The following is an 18137-nucleotide window of genomic DNA, read 5'->3' as shown; positions in this document are numbered from 1 at the left end:
GGGAACCCGGACCTATATGCCAATGGTCATAGTACTGTGCTTACTCTGCTTCTTGCAGGTGAGCCTCTGAGGAGAATGTTCCAGATGAAAAATTGCCACTTGACTTTAACCATCCTCATCCCCATTCCCCATCCCACCCCAAAATGTCACTACAAGATGAAGAAAACTATTGTTTTTGTTTCAATAGTGCCTGAACTGTATCTGTTTTATTATTTCCATTAAACAAAATTAATGGTATTTAAAACCATGAAAATTAGGAAGTGCTGCAGAAATACATTCCCTGTTGGATGGATTCTTCCTGCATTAAGTCACCATCTACTGTGGAACCGCTCGCTGAATTCCTTTTTAATCTTTACTCATGCATATCAAAGGCTGCTTTTCCCAGTATGATGCAGGAAAACATTGTAAGACCTATCCTTTCTGTTTGAACAAATCACATCCAAACAGTTTGTATTAACCTTATTGACTGTGTTTGGTCAGGGGCAGCTCACAAGGTATTTGCTTTGTAGCACGGAGCAAGCCATGTTAAATATCAAAGGGAGTGGCAGTCCTTGCTTTTTGAAATCCTTGTGTTTTCATGTTTTTAGCAGGCCAACTTGAATTTGCCATAATCTTTGAACAACCTTTGAGCCAAGGTTACAATGATGACTAGCAGAATAATCCCCTGGCTCTATTCATTATCCTCATCAGATATATCATTGCACACGTCACTCCATAGTCTTGTCAAAGCAACATGAAGATAAAATGATGTTTGTGTCAATGCCATCAGTGATAGCTCTTTCTACCTGAAATGGGTGATTGAGTGTGATACCTGTATAGATTATGTTTTTGATAGCATCTGCATGTCATCAATAACAAAGAGCTTAAACTTGATAGTAATTTTATTGACTTACATATGACTTAAATTGTACAGTACCAAAATCTCGAGTTATCTTTCAGTTTACAAACTATTTTGTACAGTTGTTTCTCTATACATTTTTAAATCATACGCATTTATAAAATAATGACTTTAATTGTGACTCAAATTATGACAAATTTTAGTTGTAGCAAGAGCGATATTATAAGTCTTTAAAAACTGTAACTTAGCTCATGTCTGATTTCCTCTTGTAATTAAAGCAAAAACAATTCTTATAATCATGGGCTTCTCTGTGTTGAAGGCAGCAACAAATAAAAGTTGCACTAGGAGTCTCATTTTAAGTATCACCCAGTCACTCAAAGGCTGTGATGTTTTATGGTAAGAGTTTTAACAACACCAGTTTAAAGTCCAACAGGTTTATTTGGTAGCAAATGCCATTAGCTTTCGGTAGCTCTGAAAGCTAATGGCATTTGCTACCAAATAAACCTGTTGGACTTTAAACTGGTGTTGTTAAAACTCTTACTGTGTTTACCCCAGTCCAACACCGGCATCTCCACATGTTTTATGGTCACAAACATTAATCTTGAAGAGCCAAAATCTTCCATGCATTTCTAGCTTCAAGCATTTGGTCTTTATTAACCAGCCAAACACACTGAAATAAACTGTTTGGTCTGGTCGAGCAATTTAAATAAGTGTCTTGTGGAATTTTAGGAGTAATTGTTTATGTAAGAACATTCAATAGTTTAATTTCTTTAGCCACGTTAATTGATTTTTGTCATGTTGAAGAATTCTTGTTGTAATATTAATTTGTATAAATATTTATATAAGTACATTCTTTGGAGTTTGAGGTCTGTCTCATCACTGGAAATTAATTTGTTTCCGAACTGTTGACAGTCAATGTCTGGAGTAATTGTATTGTAACTCATCGAAGTAAACACAGAGCCATTTCACTAGCTTCCACTATATAGTCTAGGACTTGGGACCTGTGCCAGGCTGTAGCTTGTAGGAGCTGAAAATGCTGGAATCATGTCCAGATCCATTTCTCCATCAGAGCAGGAGGCTGCTTCCATGCTTGTGTAATACTTTCATTAAGATCCATCTGGCTTCCTTTGCCCTACAACGTTAGACACTTTGTTAAAGGAAAGCTCATTGAAGTCCATGTGGAGTTGTTTGCCCCTCTACACAGTTCGTCAGAAGGCAGCTTTCAGTTCTAGTTATAAGCAGCTATCTATTTACGTTTTGTAAGAGCCTAGCATCTGCTGCCTTTCTGTATAAGCAGCAGTTGGTCTCCCTGACTGGATCAGAGCCTCCGTTCAGAATGTCCAGCTTCGCCTCAGAAGCCTTGCGCTCCTATCACAAATCCACAGCAATCCATTAACTTTCTGGAACGTGGCTTAATATCAGTTGGGAGATGTCTCACCAGTTTAATTTGCTATGTTATTTCACCTTTGTTAATCCCCCGTTCTTTTAAATTATAATGAAGAGGTACCATATTTGGGATACTAGCTAACAACATTTGGGATTTTTCTTCTGGACAAGGACAACAAATCCTTGTCTTTCAAAGTGACACGTGTTTGATGAAAGCTCCAAATAATATTGTTGGAATTTTATTTTCGTGGAAGGTGAAGCAATCCAGCTACTTTCTCTCAAAGCGTTTGCCTGCTCCTTTCTAGTGGCTCTTGGCAAAAGGGATACCTGGAAACATGACAGTACAAGTGAGCAAATAGTCAAGTGGAGAGTATTTCTTTATCTCATTATTTGCTTTCTCCATTTTGGCGTTGACAGATTTTTTAATTCATCTCCGGTGACAAAAACAGCATTTTATTGTTCCATCTCACTTTATTATCATTCCAATTCTCACTTTGTGTCTTTTCAAACAAAAATATATTTTCAAGAAGTTACAACTACACAATTTCATGAATCACTTTACAATTTAGTTATATGGTGAATGTGGGTGGAGTGTATTAACATGTCAGCATTTGTTTGGAAAGGTTTTGTTCCATGCCATTTATAATTAGATCCAATCACTCCTGCAAAAGTTTGCTATTGTTATTTAAGGGGTGGGGCAGTGGTTAACACTGCTGCCTCACAGCGCGAGGGACCCGGGTTTGATTACACCCTTGGATCACTGTCTGTGTGGAGTTTGCATGTTTTGATTTGATTTATTATTGTCACATGTAATAGTATACAGTGAAAAGTATTGTTTCTTGCATGCTATACAGACAAAGTATATGTACATAAAGAAGAAAAGGAGAGGGTGCAGAATGTAGTGTTAAAATCATAGCTAGGGTGTAGAGAAAGATCAACTTAATATGAGGTAGGTCCATTCAAAAGTCTGATGTCAGCAGGGAAGAAGCTGTTCTTGAGTCAGTTAGTATGTGACCTCAGACTGGTGTATATTTTTCCTGACGAAAGAAGGTGGAAGAGAGAATGTCTGGGTCCGTAGGGTCCTTGATTATGCTGGCTGCTTTTCCGAGGCAGCAGGAAGTGTATTCAGAGTCAATGGATGGGAGGCTGGTTTGCATGATAGACTGGGCTTCGTCCATGACCCTTTGTAGTTTATTGCAGTCTTGCACAGAGCAGGGGCCATACCAAGCTGTGATACAACCAGAAAGGATTTTTTCTATGGTGAATCTGTAAAAGTTGGTGAGAGTTGGAGCATACATGTCGAATTTCCTTAGCTTCCTGAGAAAGTAGAGGCCTGGGTAGAATTGTTGTTGCTGCAGGCTTGATGGGCCAAATGGCCTCCTTCTGCACTGTAGGGATTCTATGAAGTCATTTCCTCACATAGTTATGGCCTCTGTTTACTCACTCAGCATCGGTTGGACATTTAATATTAGCATGACTTGTAAATTTAAATTTGTACATTTTTATTAGACATAAATGGATACAAAATTATGTTCAGAAGGCAGTATAGAGAGCAGAGCCTTATGTTTGCCAAGCAAAATGGAAGCTTCTGGCTTTGAATTTTTGCCTGTGGTTTGCCGAAAGTGATGTTGCGGGTGATTCTCCTAGGCCGCTACACTGCTCTAGCAGCACAGTGGCTTGGGAGACTTGAGAGCAGGCTATTTAGCGGGCTTCCCATAGGGCGCCCGGCCTCCACGTGTCTCCAGCTGCCGGATTTTCACCGTTGTCAGCTCCGTGCCAGAGCTGAATAAATTATGTTAATGTGCATTTCCCTATCATTAGCAGGCCTGGCCCCCTGGCACTGCCCAAGGGGCAAAGTGGCAATGCCCAGTGGGCAACTTGGCACTGCCCACCAGGTATCAGCAGTGCAAGAGGGTGTGGCCTGAGAGGGGATGGGGCATAATCGGCCAGGGTCTCTGGGGGTTAGTTCGGTGGAGGTGGGGGGTCCCACTGCCACTCTGCATTAGGGATCGTAGACAGAAGGAGGGAGGCCAACAACTGGGGCTGGCCATCGGGGTGTTGGGGGGGCAAAATCGGTAGATCAGGACTACTGGGAACAGTGGGGGTCAGGGCTGGCCCAGACACCAGTAGGCCAGCGATTGGGGTGGGTGATGGTCGCACGTCCAGCGATGAGGGGTCGTGGGACTGGCCAGCGACTGAGCTGGCCAACAATCAGGAGGCTGCCAATGCGGGGCCACAGCGCATGGCTGTTCTCCGCTATGACAGATCGACACATGCATTGCCCAAGGGGCAAAGTGGCAATGCCCAGTGGGCAACTTGGCACTGCCCACCAGGTATCAGGTATCTATTCCTGCTGGAGAGGCTGCCGGCCTCTCCAGCAGGAATAGACCCCGCCCACAGATTTTTAATGAGATTCACGCTAGGGTACTCTGTGCATCACAGAGTATGGGACATTCATTTTGAAAATCCCGCTGAAAAAAATCAGCAGGATTTACTCCAGGTTGTACGCAAATTTGGCACTTAGAATATTTTTGGGAGGATCCCACCTGTTGAGTTGAGAATGTCTCCATCATTCCAGGACTTGTGTGCAGCATACAAGGGGATTTTGCATTTAATGTAGGCAGGAGTTTCCTGGATATGCCCAAAAAAAGTCAGATTCTGTGCCAAAATTGCCTGCATCAGATCATAAATCCAAGCAGAAATCAGCATAAACAGTTGGGACCTGAGGAAAATACAGAACTAAATCAATACTTTTTTCATGACATCCCTCATTACACTGTTACATACCTCAGACATGGAGGAGAAATTATTTGCATTGCGTCCCAATGACACTACTTGGATCACATTGGTTTCCCGGCACAGGCAACGCCATGGCCAGCTACATGTGTGGCCCTCATTGCGATCCTCATTGATATTTTTAAATGCCACTAGCTGTACAGGTAGCAGCCCATGCACTGTCCCTGGGAACTACTGTATGTCTACAGCATTACCAGAAGCAGCACTACACAAACACATTTTTAGAGAATAAATTTGTGGTTGCTTTTCAATTCTGAATGTAAATTTTATGATGGCATGAGAAAGCAATGAAAGAAATGAGTGCTAGTTGAAGTAAGAATTTTAAAAATTGTGAAGCACCATATATAGGGACTGTGGACACTGCTAATCTAAATTGTTTAGGTTTGTGTCTACACCTGCAAAAAAAATACTAGCATAAGTGCAGGAAAATAGCATGAACTGCTGCTTTGTGTGGGGAGACTATTTTAATAAAGGTGGACGGTTTCTACAATCGGTATATGACATTGAGGCACTTCGGTGGAGTTTAACAAATGATGTAAAACCTTTGCATTGAATGTGAGCATTAGGCTAATGTTTTGGTGCAAACCTGCAGAAAACTGGGCACTTGCCTTTGGGAAATTTAATTCTATGAAAGATAATTTGCTTTCATGCCTAATGACTCTCATTGCAAGTATGCTGCACACAAACCTGCGTGATTGTTAAAAAATGAACAGCTTACAGAAATAGTTAATCTTCTGCTGTACAGCTTTCTTGTCTCTAATAAGAACCATGTAAACTCTATCTTCGAGGATCAGTGCTGAAGTATTTATTGGCTATACTGAAGAGAGGGCACCTGACCCTATGAATGTAAATGCAGAATAACTCAATAGGGCTTCAGGAAGGATATTGCAAAATGTTCTGGCATTGCTTCATGTGCTCAGCATTGAAAGCTGTAGTACATTCTTTTAATTGTGGATCAACACTAATTTTCTGCAAAAGAGAACATGCAGGATTGTCCACCAACAATTTTAGCAGCCAATGAAACAATAAGATGCCTGTAATGACTTCGAAAAGGTCCATGATTTGGACCTGCTGGAATATGAGGTGTTCGCTTTGGCAGCACATATACTAAAATTTGAACGATACAGAGAAGATTATCATGGCCCCTGCGCAAGGACAACAAAATATGTCCCTAATTGAGGCTTGTTAAGGCTGTCCAATCATGGAGCTCTACAGAAGTATATAATGTGGAGTGTCTGGGTCGCCGGCACTTGGGGTGAATACTCTGCACTGGGAAGTACCTGCCTGAATATTGCAAACCATTTGTAAATAAATTAGTTTTGGTGAAGGGACACTGGTCTCAAGTTATTTCAATGTCACTCCTTACAGTTACCAAAGATTGTTTCCCCTACCTTCCCCCCATCCCACCAATAATCAGTAAGAATTGTTGAGATTGATTCATTTATCTATCATTGTGATCAAACCTACTAAATGCTGAAAGATTCAACATTTCAGAAAATGAAGTGGTAGTCTAAATTACAATTACTGAAAATTTGAAGGGTAACTAGGAAGAAAAAAGATGATCACAGATGTTTTTTTGTTGGAATGCAGCCCCTAAGGAGGAGTGATCCATGATCCCTGGTTAGGCTGCCACTAGCAGGCTCTAAAAATAGGACTGACTTCTTATGTAGAGTCCCATTTCATTCCCAACTCCCTAACTATAAAAGATGATGATCCAGATTACCAATGGTAATTGTTCAAATGCAAATCATATGCTGACAGGTAGCTGATTACAGACAGGCCCACAGTTACGTAATCACCAATGTTAAACATCTACAGAGACAGTCAAATTCAGTAATCAGTTGCTGCAGCCGGAAATGTTAACAGAGCTAGATTTTTACAGGAGTTTGATCTTCCCATTCCATCTCCGATTGGAATAGAAATAGTCTCCTTGTAGCCTCCTGCCTAAATGATGTCACTAAACTAACAAATGTATTTAATACCATATAGTCCAACAGGCCAAATGCATCTTCTGGGAGTTAAAGAGACAATGTTGACTATTTTCTTCAAACCAGCTAGTTTGCTGGTCAGGCATCAGTGTTACGCTATGTTATTGCAAATTCAGTATCACAATGCCACATTTAAATTCACTAAACCAGCATTGTTACTTGTCAAACCGACAGAAAGCAGTAGTCTGGCAACAAATTAAAGTGTAGCAGCTGGAGTTGAGGCAACGAGATCAGGAACATAGAAAGTGATCTGTTTGCTGGCCCAGTTCCAAATACTTTTGCAATTGCACTTCAGTTTAGTAAATTTCAGAAGAGTCCATTGAACTCAGATAAAAGCTAATCCCATTTAGCATCAAATATAATCTGGACCAGAAAAATAATTTCCATTTGCATTGGGGGGGGATTTTGAGTCTTTCTGTGTGCAGGATCGCTGGCGTGGGTGCAAAATCCGGAGAAAATCGGGAAATGCAACTCTCTTCAGAGATCGCGTTTCCTGATTTTTTTCTTTCCCTGCCCCTTGCCAATGGTGTCACAAAGTTTATGTCCATACAGAGTGGGAACCTCATCTAAATAGATTTGCATGTATTTATTAACAGCACCTCCCCCCATCCTGCTACATGAATTCCCCTCATGGTTCACAACAGATTTGGCCAAATGACACGGTTGAGGGCGCAGAGGTAATTATAGCCCCGAGGGCTGGGGGAAGAGGAACATGACTGGTCACTTCCCCGGCACAGTTTGGCAATGTCAAGTAGCCAGTGTCAGCCTGGCAATGCTAACCTGTGCCGGGGTGGGCCTGAGTGGGAACCCAATGGATGAGGTGTTAATTTTGTGTGGTCGGGAGGGGGGGAGACAGCAGGGGGAGAGTGGGCACTGAGGGGGAAGGGAATGCCAATGATAGTTGGGGGGGGGGCGGTCGGTGATTGATGGGAATGCTGGCAATGTTTGTGTGTGTGGTGGGGGGGGGGGGGCGGAGAGAGAGCCCCTGATACGGTCTCTGTGGTAGAGTGAGGTGGGGGTTAGCCTTGCCTGTTCTGAGGCCCCGCCCTGCCAGAGCGATGGTGTAAACCATGCCCACTCTTTTTTTTTTGACTATTCAAAATCTGGAGAGAACTAGTCTGTGGAGAACTTCATGCAGGTTATCTGTCTGAGCCTGACACTTTGATAAGATTCCCCTCAGTGATTACATAGAATGCCCCAGGACAGAATCGGGTCCCTGTCAAGTCTGAACTGGTGTGGTCTCCACCTAAAACACCCTCTCACTCAGTTCCCATTCTCTTTTAAAAGAACAAACAGGGCTGCATTTTGACTTTGCCATAGTAAACTGGGTAATAATAGTTAAACAACGGCTCAGTTTACATCTCTTGATTTTTCTTTTCTTTTGACGTCACTATTGTACAGAGTCAAAGCCTACCCCACGGACTCTCTTTCAACAAAAGGTTGGGAACAGAGAAACCAACATTCTTACCACCTTCCATCTAAAGGTTTTTGTTCCAACCTCTCCTTTCATTCTTATTGCCATTATCCTATTCCCTTTTGTTGCTGTCTTGCCAACCAGTGGAATCTGACCCTAGGCTCTGCTATCAGATGTGTGCTACAGGAACTGGGCATTCCAGTTCATGTTGGCACAAATAACCATTTTTGGCACAAGTTGGGTGACATTGTTCAGTTGGTGCCAATGCCCACTGTACCAGTGTTATTAACCTATGTATAAGCTTTCTAACTCTTCACCAATCTTTATTGTAATCAGCATTTGCATTCTGGCAATTTTCTCATACTGGTCAAGATGAGGAATATTAGTATAAGAAATGTTTCTGGCATCCAGTATTAGCTTCAAGTATTCCCGGCAGGAATGTAAATATAATTCTTCGCACTGGGCTTTAGCAGTGATAGAATCATGGAAACCCTACAGTACAGAAAGAGGTCATTCGGCCCATCGAGTCTGCACCGACCACAATCCCACCCAGGCCCTACCCCCATATTCCTACATTTACCCACTAATCCCTCTAACCTACGTATCTCAGGACCCTAAGGGCAATTTTAGCATGGTCAATCAATCTAACCCGCACATCTTTGGACTGTGGGAGGAAACCGGAGCATCCGGAGGAAACCCACGCAGACGAGGAGAATGTGCAAACTCCACACAGACAGTGACCCAAGCCTGTCTGTGTGGAGGCTTAATGCCAACATGCGCCATGTGAACATATGAATTAGGAGCAGGTGAAGGCCACTCGGCCCTCGTGCCTGCTCCGCCATTCAATAAGATCATGGCTGGTTGTTACCTCAACTCCACATTCTCACCTACTCTCATAACCTTTCACCCCCTTGCTTACTAAGAATCTATCCAGCTCAGCCTTAAAAATATTCGAAGACTCTGCTCCCACCGCCTTTTGAGGAAGAGAGTTCCAAAAAACTCACTACCCTCTGAGAGAAAAAAAGTCTGTTTATCATTGTCTTAAATGAGTGACCACTTATTTCAGTGACCTCTAGTTCCAGATTCTCACACAAAAGGAAACATCCTTTCCCAATCCACCCTGTCAAGACCCTTCAGAATCTTAAACAAAAACGGAAAATCTCAGCAGGTCTGGTAGCATCTGTGGGGAGAGAATAGAGCCAATGTTTCGAGTCTAGATGACCTTTCGTCAGACCCTCTGCCGTTGAGCTCTGACGAAGGGTCATCTAGACTCAGCATTAGCTCTATGCTCTCCCCACAGATGCTGTCAGACCTGCTGAGATTTTCCAGCATTTTCTGTTTTTGTTTCAGATTCCAGCATCTGCAGTATTTTGTTTGTACCCTTCAGAATCTTGTATGTTTCAATCAAATCACCTCTTACACCTCTAAACTCCAATGGATAGAAGCCTAGCCTCTCCAACCTTTCCTCATAAGACAACCCACCCATTCCAGGTATTAGTCTGGTAAACCTCCTCTGGACTGCTTTCAACATGCCATGGTTTTGGAGTTTATGCGCCATGGATTGAATGTGTCCAAATTCCACACCATATGCAGCCATTCTCATGGATTTGAATCCCGGATTTCATAGATAAAATGACAATCTGAACTAACCTACTGAATCAGGCTTCCTGGAATTCGAAGATGAAATAGGAGTCCAGAGCTTGGTGATTATCAATGAATGTCTTTCTAGCTGTGATCGAATCAACAAAATGAGGTAACCTATTAAACTAAAAGTAATCTGTAAATATTGTCTGGACAGCTATCCCAACACCTCTCACCCTGATTAGATTACAGCTTCCAGTGACAGATTGGATAATTACGAACCAGACATCCTGATTGCTACATTTTGTGCTTACAGTTTCAAGAATCCTTTTTAGCATGGCAGTTTCTTTGAGTGATATTTCATGGCAGTGAATGTGAATAAGGATTGCAAACACAGATATTTTTGATTGTCACTATTTTGTTACCAGCAGTAACCCATTTAATGGGCTAGTTCTGGCATTAAAATGTTGATTCGGTAATGGGTCTTCTACCACACAGTGATGTTTATCAGTGGTTGCTAACCTCTTGTGATGCTATCAGCAATGATTTTTATTTTGTAAGCGATTATTAGAATGAACAATCTTCAGTAAACATTATTGAAACAATTGGATTGTTAGAGAGTTAATCAGCACATAATTGTGCATCAGAAAGGCAAGCAGGCAGTTTGATTTAATTATACAAAATGATGCAACTGTAAACTAATTAAAACGGTGGATAAGAGTAATATAATCTAGTCGGCCACTGATGTACAATTTTCCGTGAGCTAACATTTTTGAATGGATGAATGTGACACTACTTCCCCTGCCACTTGTTTCCGTACCTCTGATTAAGGTATGGTAGACAATTTAATATAGATTGTGTGCTCAGCACTCAGATTTTGATATATCACACATTACCACATGATGATATCATTTTGGAAGCTGACTTGGAGGAGAGGAGATTAGATCCTCCATTAAAAAAAGTCCCAGTATAAGATTGTATCAGGCTATAATACTAATTAAAAATTGTAGAGCATAACATAAAGATATAAGGAACCCTCCCATTGCTTGGCATTAAGTGCTTCCCCTGTGATATGAAATTACTGTGATTCAGCACCGTTCTCAGTGCACTGGGAAATTTAAGCCTTTTATCAATTCATAGATTCCTCTTTCTCAAATCAAATTAGTCTTGAATATGTTGATTCTAAGCAGGATTTTACCTTGCAAAACTGATCCTGATTTTGATTTCTTACGCTGCCGTTAATGGAACTGATCCTGATTTTGATTTCTTATGCTGCCGTTAATGTGTTTAATCATGATATCCTTTAGATGATTCCAATTTTAGTTCCAAAGTGAAAAATAATCACTAAAATATAGCTGCATTGTTGGATAATTTCATAAACAAAGACATGTGATTTGTAAGATTCCAATGCTGTGCAGGGATATTGCAGCATTAACCAGCAGTCTAAAACAAAAATAGAACAAGGTAGTTTAAACTGAACAAAGAACAAAGAACAAAGAACAATACAGCACAGGAACAGGCCCTTCGGCCCTCCAAGCCCGCGCCGCTCCCCAGTCCAGGATTGAATCCTGAATCCAGGATCCCCACCCAATTTTCCAGCCTATCTACATACCAATATCCTATCCACCGAGCTGTCCCTCACAGCTACGATGCTTTGTTCATTACAACCTATTAACTTACCCCCACCCCCCCATTCCAGACCATGTGATCTCCAGGGAGAGGCGAAAACCCAGAGTGAAAAACCCCAGGGCCAATATGGGGAAAAAAAAATCTGGGAAATTCCTCTCCGACCCCCTGAGGCGATCGAAACGAGTCCAGGAGATCACAATGGCCCCGATCGGAAAATGCTTCCCAACCCTAGTCATTTCCACTTCCACGAACACCATATGAATCCCCTGCCCCCGAGACAGGTTCCCAACTATCCGCAGTATCACTCTGTACTGGCACCAGCAAGATGATCGTAGAATGAAGCCTTGAAACGAGAAACCAGGAACAATTAGCCCGCGCCGCTCCCTGGTCCAAACTAGATCACTCTTTTGTATCCCTCCATTCCCACTCCGTTCATATAGCTGTCTAGATAAGTCTTAAACGTTCCCAGTGTGTCCGCCTCCACCACCTTGCCCGGCAACACATTCCAGGCCCCCACGACCCTCTGTGTGAAATATGTCCTTCTGATATCTGTGTTAAACCTCCCCCCCTTCACCTTGAACCTATGACCCCTCGTGAACGTCACCACCGACCCGGGGAAAAGCTTCCCACCGTTCACCCTATCTATGCCTTTCATAATTTTATACACCTCTATTAAGTCTCCCCTCATCCTCCGTCTTTCCAAGGAGAACAACCCCAGTTTCCCCAATCTCTCCTCATAACCAAGCCCCTCCATACCAGGCAACATCCTGGTAAACCTCCTCTGTACTCTCTCCAAAGCCTCCACGTCCTTCTGGTAGTGTGGCGACCAGAACTGGACGCAGTATTCCAAATGCGGCCGAACCAACGTTCTATACATCTGCAACATCAGACCCCAACTTTTATACTCTATGCCCCGTCCTATAAAGGCAAGCATGCCATATGCCTTCTTCACCACCTTCTCCACCTGTGACGTCACCTTCAAAGATCTGTGGACTTGCACACCCAGGTCCCTCTGCGTCTCTACACCCTTTATGGTTCTTCCATTTATCGTGTAGCTCCTCCCTACATTATTCCCACCAAAATGCATCAAAATGAAGTATGTCAATGAAGTAAAGTTCATTGCATTTTGTTTTGTGTGATTAATGCAGACCAGCATGGAACACATGATTTTCAGGATTTACAATAATTAAATCCAGAAACAGTTGGACCCAATTTGAACCCATTCAAAACCCAATGTTAAAATTGGACCCAATATTGTCAGTGATGAACAAATAGGTTTTACGTGGACAGAGAGCAGGTTTCTATGGCTTCTGCATCTCAAAATATCCACCATCAAGATCGGCTACATTTGTTGCCAATGATGTTTTGATTTGTCAATAATTGTACTGAAAACTCAGGGTAAAAGGATATACAATTGGACAAAACTGATTCAGCATTTTGCCTAAGATGTAATTTGAGTAGTAATCAAACAGTGCAATGTTCCAACTGTAACTTCAGCCAATCAATGTGAGCACTATCCCAACAACAATACCATACATTCATTTAGCATCTTTAATGTAAAATGCCCCAAGGTGCTTGACAGGAATGTCATCAGACAAAATTTGGCCCTGAGTCACAGAAGACATATTAGCAAAGGTTGGTCTAAGGAGTAGGTCTTAAGGAGCACCTTAGAAAAGGAGTGAAATGTAGAGATACAGAAAAATTTAGTGAGAAAATCCCAGGATTTGTGGCCTGAACAGCTTAAGACATAACAATGCTGGGGCGATGAAAATTGGAGATGTGCAAGAGGCATGGAGGAATGCAGAAATCTCTGAGGATTGTAGGCCTGGAAGAAGTTAGAGGTAGGGACAATTCAGAGTTCAGATAATGGGCAATTCTGTAACATCATCTAGTGGCCTGGAACATGAACAGAGGGATAATTTAATTGGATGATCTGAAACCTTTACATTCCTACACAGTGCGGTCAATTGTTGTGCAAGGTAAAGGGTATGGAAACTAACAAATACTCAACTCGCCTCGCATTGTGAGGTGGATCTCAATGCTGTTCACTCCTGCTAGTCTCCATTCTGTAAAACAGAATATGATTAAATTGGAGGAGATGAATCCCTTTAGGAGACATTCAAAATGCTTAATATGCAATTAAACTTACAGGAGAAATAGATTAAGAAGTGACTAAGTGTGCTGAGTAATGGTTAAAATGTTCCTTTGTGTTGTAACCTTTGACAAGCTCTGTAGTTTTACTTGTGTACAGCTGTGGTTAAATTCTTTATAACATTGTATAATTCCATACGGCAAAGGCACTTTGCTCTAGACCTTGAGGAAATTGTATCAATAGCAAAAGGTTTAAGGAGCTGCTTCCAATTATTAACTCAAGCAAACATATCTAAAAGTAAGGCTTGGTAATGGCGAACATATATGAGTGCCGAAAGTGCAATTTATGAACAAATGCTCCCAAGACAAGTCTGGCCTATATACCAGGATGTACTTTCATGAATAAAACAAATTGCACAACAACAGGTCCTTTATTCCAATTTATAAAATCCTTTTGGGTGGAACCTTTTTATGGAATGGAACTGTTTTGAAAGGTGTTCCCAAGTTCAGTTCTAACCTAGGAGACCTCGCCAAAATGTAGCTTAACTCTCGCCTTTTGTTCAAGGATCTGCTTTCACCGCCTTGCTTTTGCACAATGGCAGTCTGTAAAATTATAATGCTGAAGGAAAGAAAAACATATTTCTCAAATTTTATCTTTTGAATTGCTCATGTTTATAACACTGTTATTAACGTGACAAGTGAACTTAAAATGCATAAATAGAAGTTAACTATTTGGAGTGGGGAAATTAGGGTGGAGGGGGTTTGTTGGTTTAAAAGGGACCCTATCCAACAAAAAGAGTTCAATGGAAAATATTTTTCCTTGCTTTCATTTAATATCCCCTCCATGTACATTGTTATTGCAGCCAGTTACTTATCAAGTTCCAGCTTCCTGCAAAAACCTGGGGAAAAAAATCCTTTGCAAAACAGAATATTTGTATATGTTCTTTGGCAAACACACACTTATTTACATGTTCTTCTCTTGTGTTTCCATTTTTAGGTTTCTACCAAGCAAAGGCCTGGTGATGTACCCACAGATAGGAGACAAACTGGACATTATTTGTCCCAAGGTGGATTCCAGGATTACTGGACAATATGAGTACTTTAAACTGTACCTGGTGTCAAAAGACCAAGCTGACAGCTGTAATGCTGTGCCCAGCCCCACACCGTTACTCAATTGCAACAAGCCAGATCAAGATGTCAAGTTTACCATCAAGTTTCAGGAATTTAGCCCTAACCTCTGGGGACTGGAATTCAGAAAATATGAGGACTATTATATTATTTGTAAGTACTCTCAATTTTGTATCTTGCCATGCTAGCTTTGAATTATTTACAAACACTTTAAAAAGTCAAAAAGAAAGGCTTGAAAGAACTTGCATCTTTCATTATCTTCGGCCATCCCCAAACACTTCACAGCCAGTGAAGTTCATTTGAAGTGCAGTCACTGTAGGAAACATGGTAGCCAATTTGTGTTCAGTATGGACAAGTACCAATGAAGCAAATGACCAGCAAATATGACTTCTGGGGGTGTTGGGTAGAAGATAAATATTGACCAGGACACTAGGAAAAGCACACCTGCTTCAGTGTTAAGCCGGAATTCTCTGGTCTTGTATGCCCTACTACCAGTGAAAACAGAGATTTTGGTGCTCAGCCAAACCTCTGCTCACAGCAGCGGTACTGGATAATTCCAGCTGCGGGTGAGGTTCGAGAATTCCAGCCATAGTTTTTTGCTGTTTTGTTTTCAACCCCATTCATTTGAACCTTTCTGCCTCTGTCAGTTCCCAGTATTGCTGTAAATCATTGTGTACATCCAGCTGATTCTACAAATAAGCTGTTATTTTCCTTTTGCAATCCACATTGAGTTAACAGCTCACTTTGTTTATATAAACTTAGAAAATTTTTAAAAAGGTCATTTTCTTGTACCCAAATGTGCTAAGGGAATAAAACAGGCACAGAGAGCCAAGATGGATGGCAGCTTATTCCACACGTTAATCACTAAAGGTGTAAACGGATGTCTCGCCTGGAAAATGCCTCATGCTGAATTTCAATCCTTGTTAAAATGTGAACAGAATTTTCTTCTGTTTACAACTCAGCCACTAATTCTAAAGTAGAAGTCTATTTATTGCCTTAGGTCTTGGCTATTTAAAACAATGTGAACAGGGACTGAGCACAAAGAGAAGTAATATTCAAACATCAGAAATCTTTAACCAAAACCAACTGACTATAATAAAATATGGAATATATATAGCAATAAATAAGTCCTAATGTCAACTTTAAGTATTAACTACTTCAATTTTAAAAATTCATCCTGACATTACTAATATTTACAATTTCAAGATAGAATCGGATGATAAGTAAGTTTAACCATAAGCTAAAACAATGCTGCAATTAGTAAAGCATTGCCAGAGCAACACATTTCTTACATCGGAAACTATTGACAAAGAAGTGTTGTTCAAATCCTTGGTGAGGCCCTGCTGGAGGATCAACTTTGGAATGACATTTGGATCACAAATGCTAAGAATATTTAAATGTAGAGAAGCTAAGTTAAACTAAACATTTCCTTCCATGAACCACGCATTATCTACCTTACCATTGGCTCTGTCTGACCCGTTTTAACTCGCTGAGGGAAACTCTGCGTAGAAACTCAATGATTCTTATTTATTGAATACAATAACCTACACTTGTATAGCATATTTAACATTGTAAAACATGCCAAGGAGTTTTACAAAACTATAATGAGACAGAAATGGACCTGAGCCAAAAAGAGATGTTGGGAGAGGTGAGCAAAAACTTGGTCAGCGGGGTAAAATTGATAAGAGGGCCTGAAAGGAAGAGAGGGAGTTGGAGGGATATTGAGAAGGAATTCTAGAGTGAGGGTGTATTGCACTATCAGAAGTACCATCTTTTGGATAAGTAATTGAACTGAGCCCTATTGGCCCTCTTGGGTGGAAGATCCCATGGCAGTATTTATAAAAGAGCAGGAGGGTCCTCTCCCCATTGTCCTGGTCAACATCTATCCTTCAACAAACTAAAATGGATGATCTGGTCATTTATCTGATTGCTGGTTTGTGGGATCTTGCTGTGTGCAAATTTGCTGCTGTCTTTTCATATGCTACAACAGTGACTACACTTCAAAAGTATTTATTTGGTGAGAAAGCACTTTGGGATGTCCTGATGGCACGAAAGGTGTTATGTAAACTCAGACTCTTATTTTCTTTGACCCTAGCAATATATTGTCCCGATTCCAACTATAGTTATCCCTGCAACCCTTAATCTGAACAAAATATTTTCAGCTGTACTAGAAAGAATTGCATTCGACTATTTGAAAAAAATAAGAGTATGAGAATATAATCAAGGTGTTCAGCACTCTTTTGATGATTTAGGATGTGTTTACTGTTGAAATTTAAGACCAGCTGAAGAAAAATATTGGTATGATCTTTAAAATGTACTTATCAACATTTTCAAACTTACAGTTCAATTTCTCTTCCACTTCTTTTAATGAACATCTACGTTGGTAGAACATGAAGTGTGCAACTATACAGTTGTAATTAGGATAGAGCAATGAAGAGTTGAATATGAATATACTTCACAGCATTTTGCTTGTACAGCATGTCTATTAATAGCCTATAAGCAATGCTTCTCACACTCCTCCTGTAGCTGTATGTCATGCTTTGTATAAATTCCCATGCTGGCGAGCTGTCTGTTTTTCTAATCAGTCCTAAATTTATATATGAAACAACCTTATAACAATCTGGATTTAACAAGCTGAGTCCTGGCTTGTCCTTGGTTCACAAATTACCAAGGCTGTGAAATTGGCCTTTAGAGTTTCTCCCAGCCTTGCTCAGTCTCCAGTTACAGCACCTTCATTAATTTACAGTCCTTTTCATTGCTCTAGCAGGACACATTTCTGACTCTGGGACTAAAAATGACGGAGCATGCAAATACTTAGGTCAGCAAGTAGACCTCATTAGTTCAACTTACAGTTGGATGATGATTACTAGCTATGACAGTATTCAGAACATGTAACATTTTGAAGTGTTGTCTGTAAAGTGTTGTCTGATGGTGCCTGACTTAATTAATGGAACCCAGTGGCTGCACAAAACCAAATCCTAGAGCTAAACCCAATCCTAAAATTGGGAGACTGGTGAAGACCTTTCATTTGTTGATGGATCCTGGCGGACACAGGCCAAATCAGCCAATTTCAATGATTATTTTAAAGATATCCTGGCCTTGGCTTGAAGCAAGAGACACTTGACATACAGCTCATGATAAGGCTTTAAGCTTCCATCTTGCACAAAACATTTAAATGCTCTCATTCTAGGCAGCACAGTGATAAGGAATAGTCTTTATATGATGTGAGGAATTATACTTATTTCTTATGAGAACTAATGACATGAAATATTTTTAGGCATGGATA

The 18137-nt window shown here is 40.9% G+C and overlaps 1 protein-coding gene and 1 non-coding gene across 2 annotated transcripts in view; both read left to right on the top strand.

The window, feature by feature from the left end:
• The window catches only part of efnb2a (ephrin-B2a), a 63099-nt gene that overhangs the window by 17537 nt on the left and 27425 nt on the right, over positions 1-18137 (top strand). Inside the window, exon 2 of the mRNA XM_078221676.1 lies at positions 14721-15004. Within this exon, the coding sequence (XP_078077802.1) occupies positions 14721-15004 (284 nt within the window). The remainder of the gene's footprint in view (positions 1-14720; positions 15005-18137) is intronic.
• LOC144500146 (U6 spliceosomal RNA) lies at positions 6104-6210 on the top strand. The gene has a single exon (XR_013498934.1). It is a non-coding gene; the product is annotated as a U6 spliceosomal RNA (small nuclear RNA).

Source organism: Mustelus asterias, chromosome 10 (assembly GCF_964213995.1).
Source record: "Mustelus asterias chromosome 10, sMusAst1.hap1.1, whole genome shotgun sequence".
In the NCBI taxonomy this organism is placed as follows: Eukaryota; Metazoa; Chordata; class Chondrichthyes; order Carcharhiniformes; family Triakidae; genus Mustelus; species Mustelus asterias.
This window is presented reverse-complemented; position numbering and strand designations above follow the sequence as displayed.